Raw genomic sequence first — 7,013 nt, 5'->3', positions numbered from 1 at the left:
ATTCCTAATTTTAAAATTTTAACTAATTAAAGTTTGTATTTTTGATAAAAACTATTAATTTATTTTCTATTTTATATCGACTACTACATATTTTTATATATACATTTTAATTAGAAGGAAAAAAAAATAAAACATGTAAATAAAAATATATACATATAATTTCATGATTTTTTATTATTAAAAGAAAAAAAAGGTACAAATATTTCAGTTTATATATACCTACTAACCTTTCTCCTTGCTTCATGTTATATATATATATATATATATATATATATATATATATATATAAAAGAGAGCAAAATGGCTGACAACAACCAACAATGGATATATATATATATATATATATATATATATATATATATATATATATATATATATATATATATATATATATATATATATATATAAGAGAGCAAAATGGCTGACAACAACCAACAATGGCCGGACCTCCCATGGAATATTAAGCTCTTCTTATCCATTCTCTCCTTTGTCGTTGATATCAACCGTTGTTGTGATCGCACTGTCAACAGTTTTCTCATGAGCTTCTTCGACCTTAGAACCTTTCCCTCCAAGAAACCAATCAATGGGGGTGTAAAAACCAGTGACATCGCAGTTGAGAGGACCAAAATCCTCTGGTTCCGCCTCTATATCCCTACCGCCAACAACACGACCCCAAGTGCAGCTTCTAATGGAGCTGGCTTGCATGTTATTTTCTTCTTCCATGATGGTGGCTTTACCTACTTTGCACCCGATTCAAAATTTTACGACGACTTTTGCTATCGACTTGCTGGCGAATTCTCTGCTTTTATTATCTCCGTCAACTATCGACTGGCTCCAGAGCATCGTTGCCCAACCCAATACGAAGATAGTTTTCATATTCTCAAATTCATTGAGAGCACGCAAATTAAAGGCTTTTCAAACCAAGCCAATCTCAAACACTGTTTTCTCTTAGGAGACAGTGCAGGAGGCAAGTTGGCGCATCATGTGGCGCTAAAAGCAAGTGAACATGAATTTTCTAGGATAGAACTCATTGGAAACATATTGAACCAACCATTTTTTGGAGGAGAAGAACGAACAGAATCTGAGTTGAGACTCACACGAGCTCCATTTATTTCGATGGAGCTTACAGATTGGATATGGAGGGCATTCTTGCCCAAGGGTGACAACCGAGACCATCAGACGGTGAATGTTTTCGGGCCCAATTCGATTGACATTTCCAAATTCAAGTTTCCGAAAACAATTATTTTCGTGGGAGGATATGATCCTTTGCAAGATTGGGTGAGAAGTTACTATGAAGGGTTGAGGAAATCCACAAAAGAAGTGTATTTTGTGGAGTATCCTAATGCAATGCACACATTTTATCTTTTTCCTGAGCTGCCTGAGTGTTCTTCAGTGATAAAGGCAATGAGAGATTTTATGCAGAGCAATCATCAGGGGTGGCCAACGATCCAGTTCCTGTCCACTTCCATCGGTTTGAACTGGAACCAGGCCAAATCGGTATGATTTGAATTGATTCCAGTTTCAAGTCTGTTTTGCCCCGATTTCAGTCCAGTTCTAAAATCGTTTTCCTTCCATTTTTAATGGTTTCAGTTCTACTCGAGTTAAACATGGCTTGATCTAGTTTAAGTCTAGTTCTGGTTTGGCCCGATTGTTTTTATATGTAACACAATGTTAATATTTGAAATATTATAAGCTTAAAAAATTAAATAAATGAATAATTTATTTGTCAATGATTGAAAGCTTATACTACAAATATAAAATAATAAATTATAACACAGAAAATAAACAAATTTTATACAAATAAAAAAAATCAACAATGAATATAATTGGTTTATAAATTTAATATAAGAGTCAAAGTATGATTGGACTTAAATCAAATTATGCATAATTCAATATTTTATTAACGTAAGAAATATTATGTAAATAATATTATTATAAATTAAGATAAAAATAAATTACATTAATATTTTTTCAACTAATGAAGGAAAAAAAAGTAGGGCTTTAACTTAATTATTTATTAAATATGTCTTGTTAATTCTTCTTATAACGACCATTAAAATATCCCTTCATTGTTCACTATGCAAACTAGCTCTCTTTATTAATGTTATTAAATTTAGTTCGGAGGTTCACTCAGCGAAAAGACTAAATGAGTAGATCAATGGTTCAAATAGTGTGTCAACATATTAATTAGTGGATTATCAAAAATTAATTAAATATAACACCTCAATAATTTGCATTTGGATGGCAATAAAAATGGAAATTTTAGCTTTTAATATTGTTTTTAGATGAGAGAATTTAAAATATGAGATTTGAATTTGAAAAACTATGTATTTTATTTAATTGATTAAAATTATGAATATATATTTAGCTAATAAATATAGATATCGTTTTATTTAAGTGTGAATTTGAAATGATTTATAAAATAATATTATTTTAAACTAGGGAATTACACGTGAAAATATATGTGACTAATAATAATTTTAATTTATATATTTCTTTTAATTTTAATATATAAAAATAATATAATGTCTTAGATTTTTTATTACTTTTTTCATATTTTATTTTTATTACTTTTTATCTCTCAAACTTTTTAATAAATATTTCATAATAAAAATCTATGTACACATAATATATATATATATATATATATATATATATATATATATATATATATATATATATATTTACAAATATATGTAATTAATTTATGTTAATATATTATAAGTTACCTTATAATAATAGCTACTTATTATAGTAATAATTAAATAACTATTAATATCACACCTAATCCCTTGTAAGGTATGATATGTTCCCGTAGCATGCCTAATGAATTACCGAACTGCACCTACTGATAATCCATTAATTATGCTACAAGAGATTTTAAATAAATTATAGCTTTTAATCTTATCAATTCTTTTATGGAAAACTGCATGGGAATAGTTAAAATTCAATGTAAACATTCATTGGAAATAATGATAGACTAAATATTATAAAAGTTACATTTCCATAAGCTTCAAAATACAATACAAATAGTTACAAACTCAAAATACTTTAGTAATACAGTGCTTTTTAATACAAACTGCTCAATGTCCGTATATCCATATATATAGGTATAAAATATATCCAAAGGAATCACAAGTGTATACCTAACGTAAATACCCACAATCAATACCAAAATGCTGCTTTCAAGTCTCTCACTCAGCAGCCTTCTCCTTTCCCTTACCTGCGACAGCATAAAGAAGCTATCGCTGAGTATATCACTCAGTGGTGCACAACTAATAACTTTAAAACTTAAGGTAAACACAACTTATCAAAGCATAATAAAGCATATTTTTCTTAAGTATGAAAACTTCACAATAGTTCTAAGTCTATAAGGGCCATTTATTGGAATAACATTTCAAATGAGAAATCACACTTCATAAATCACAATTCACAAAGCATTAGTGTTATCAACATCAATACACGGTTTAGGCCATGACACAAAATTTCACGAGCAGTGCATGTTCTACACTACGACAAAGCAATCTCAACCTTACTAACCATTATTAATGAGAGAAGGGCTAGCTAGCTAATGAGTACTCACGTAATCTTACCCTACTAACCGTTATTAATGGGAGAAATAATCAATATCAATTATCAATCCCAAGTAGCCGTTACTACTGAGGAGTTCCGAAAGGGACTGTCATGCTAACTGTGATTTTAAAACAGTTTTCAAAAATTTTCCACTCAACAATCACATTTATAAATCAATAAACACATTTAAATTCATCATAATATCCATATAAAGGTGGCAACACCTAAATTTCTCAAATGCTAGAGACAAATTATATTTCAGTCAAAGTAAACTTGTTCAAAGCAAACTCATTCAAATAAACACATTCCAAACAATTTACAACTTTAAAAATGAAGAAAATGTTAATTATGCTCAAACATTCAATAAACTCCTTTATCTTTACTTTTCCTTATCCGTCTCAACCTCTTTCTCTACAGAAAATACACAAATAGAATACCTCAATACTCATCCTAATTACTGCTAAGTACTCATCACATGAATGTCTAATGCATCCCAAGTTAACTTTGTAAATTTTTAAAGAGTTTTGACTTTGGACAGCTTGGTACATTGGACTTTAAGCCCAATTTTTTACCTAGTTTCAATCATAATTTGATAAGATGTTGTTCATGAAAATTGTCCCTCTAGGTCTCATCTTTATTTCTCTTTTTGAATCACCTCATTTGGAATTGTGTAGCCAAAGTTATAGTCAAATGAATTTTACTGTTCACGTGGGGCTGATTGTGGCAGCTTTGGTGACTTAACTTTGGCTAATAATTTGATTGGGTTAAGTTCATAATTTGGCTCCGAGTTCTTCATATGAAATGTTCTACTATATTTTAAGTTTCCATCCGTTCAAGAATCACCTAAATCGGAGCGTTTTATAGAGAGTTATGGCTGTTTAAAGTTTACTATTTATGTTACTATTTACTACTCTGGCAGATTTATCAACTCAACTTTACTTAGCAATTGGGTTGGGTTAGTTTGTAATTAGGCTTCAAGTTCTTCATATGAAATGTTCTACTATGTTTTAAGTTTCTATCGGTTCAAGAATCACCTAAATTAGATTTTTCTAGAGAGAGTTATAGCCTTATAAAGTTTACTATTCATATGATCAATTTGCAGATTTCAAGATTTTCTGCAGATTTTGTGACTCAACTTTGCTTAGCAATTTGATTAGGTTAAGTCCATAATTTGGCCTTAAGTTCTTCATATGAAATGTTCTACTATGTTTTAGGTTTTCATTGGTTCAAGAATCACCTAAATCAGAGTTTTCTAGAAAGAGTTATGGTAATGCAAAGTTTACTGTTTACGTGCTTAATTTTACAGGTTCCAGAATTTTATCTCTAAGTTCAAGCCAAGTTTTAGGCAATTTCTGAGCAGTCCCTGGGTTGGGTCTTTTCATGAAAATTCTAGCCCTATGTTTTAAGTTTCATTTTCAATTGGTTTCACACCAATTAGAGTTGTGGAGCTCAATTTGTGGGCTGTCAAACACACTGAACTCAGTGTGCAAAATTCTGCCCTAGGTTCAAATTTTCATTTCTTTAATTACTCCCACTAACCAACCTCAATTCACATTTAATTCACCCCAAATGACTATAATTTAGCATTGACACATCCATAGCACTCATAGCACAAAAACCCCAATTTTCCCATAACCCTAATCTTTCATATTTCAATTTATACAAATCTCATTCAATTTCTTTACCCCAATTAAGCACACTACTTCAATTAAGCTTGATTTCATCATCATTTTTATTAAAATACATCAAACCCTAATTTTCTCCAAATTGGCCAAAACCCTAGTTTAGGTTCCATGCATGTTTTCTTTCAATTTCTCATGAAATTTCATTATAAGTTAACTTCATTCAAAGCTTATACAACTAATCTAATATGAAAAGAAACTTACCTCTTGTTGATTTCTTTCCAACTTTAATTTTTCTTCCAATTTCTCTTATTTTACTTGCTCTAATGCCTCAATCAAAGTTCTCTTTGATGTTTTCTTTTAGTGGGTTATGGGATTTATGAAGGGAATTCAAGTGAATCAAGACTTGGAAGGGAAAACAATGGTAGAAGAAAATAGGAGAAGAAGAGAAAAAGAGAGAAAGGGAGAGGGAAGATGGGTGGAGGCACATAGGGAATAAAAGAGAGGGTTTTGTCTTCTTTTATACCTATTTTATTTCTTTTAATTAAATAATTGAATTTAATTATCAAAAGCCTATAAGTCATAAATTTTAATTTTTGTCATAATGGAAATAAATTTTTAAGTGTTTATTTCTTAAATTTTTCTTCAAATTTTACCCCATAATTCAATTCATTAATTTCATTTAATTTAATTAACATTTTGGTCAAAAGTCAACTCTTGAGGTGAATTGACCAAAATGCCACTTATCGTGTCATAATCCCTCTTTTTCAATATACCCGGTGAGTCCTTATATTTTTGGGTCACTTGAATTTTTGTTGTGTCTATTTCAATAAATTTTTATTTTATTTTTGGTCCTCAAGGTGTCTTTGAATAGTACAAGTCATAGACTAAAAATGGAATTATTCAGAGCTCGAAGGTTCGGAGTATTATAATTAAATAATTTGTAACTTATATATACATAATTGGTAACTAATAATTTAATGATAATTTAAAAAAATGAATAAGTAATTAATAAAAAAAAACTAGAAAAAATTTAATGAAATTAAATAAGTTGTCATTTAGCATAATTTCATAATTTTATGTGATATTAGAAAAATCTGCATGCTATATATATATATATATAATTGGTAACTAATAATTTAATGATAATTTAAAAAAATAAATAAGCAATTAATAAAAAAAACTAGAAAAAATTTAATGAAATTAAATAAGTTGTCATTTAGCATAATTTCATAATTTTATGTGACATTAGAAAAATCTGCATGCTATATATATATATATATATATAGTTAAAAGAAAAATAAAGGAGAATTAAATGGAGAATACTATGTGGCAATTCCATAAACAATGTCATGTGATAATATCATGAAAAATAATAACACGTGTCAATCTTTTCGGAATACCTTCCTGCTTTATATACACGTGGCATTATTTTTCATGATATTATCACATGACATTGTTTATGGCATTGCCGCATAGTATTCTCCATTTAATTCTCCTTAATTTTTTTTAACTATATATATATATATATATATATATATATATATATATATATATATATATATATATATATATATATATTTTGTGGTTAGGAACTCAAAAATAGATATCAAAGTAGTTTTGATGATTGAACAATATTATTGCTTCAGTTCGGAGTTCTTTGTTTCTTCGACTATATGCAGTTCATCCCATCCATACATAGTATTTTGATCTAAGATTTCAATTCTTTCATGTTTCAGCTGCAACATATTGTTCCATGTCCAAAATATGGAAGAAATAGGTATTTCCACGACTGGCAAAAATGAAATAGTCTTAGAA

At 28.8% G+C, this 7,013-nt stretch overlaps 1 protein-coding gene across 1 annotated transcript; it reads left to right on the top strand.

The window, feature by feature from the left end:
- The first annotated feature begins 417 nt into the window (after window positions 1–417).
- Window positions 418–1,503, top strand: LOC110651191 (probable carboxylesterase 18). Its single transcript, XM_021806450.2, has one exon. It carries the CDS (start codon window positions 418–420, stop codon window positions 1,501–1,503), a length of 1,086 nt encoding a protein of 361 aa, XP_021662142.2.
- The last annotated feature ends 5,510 nt before the right edge of the window (window positions 1,504–7,013 follow it).

This window comes from Hevea brasiliensis, chromosome 12, assembly GCF_030052815.1.
Source record: "Hevea brasiliensis isolate MT/VB/25A 57/8 chromosome 12, ASM3005281v1, whole genome shotgun sequence".
Classification (NCBI taxonomy): domain Eukaryota; kingdom Viridiplantae; phylum Streptophyta; class Magnoliopsida; order Malpighiales; family Euphorbiaceae; genus Hevea; species Hevea brasiliensis.
Note: the sequence above shows the minus strand (reverse complement) of the source record. Positions and strands in the feature narration are given on the sequence as shown.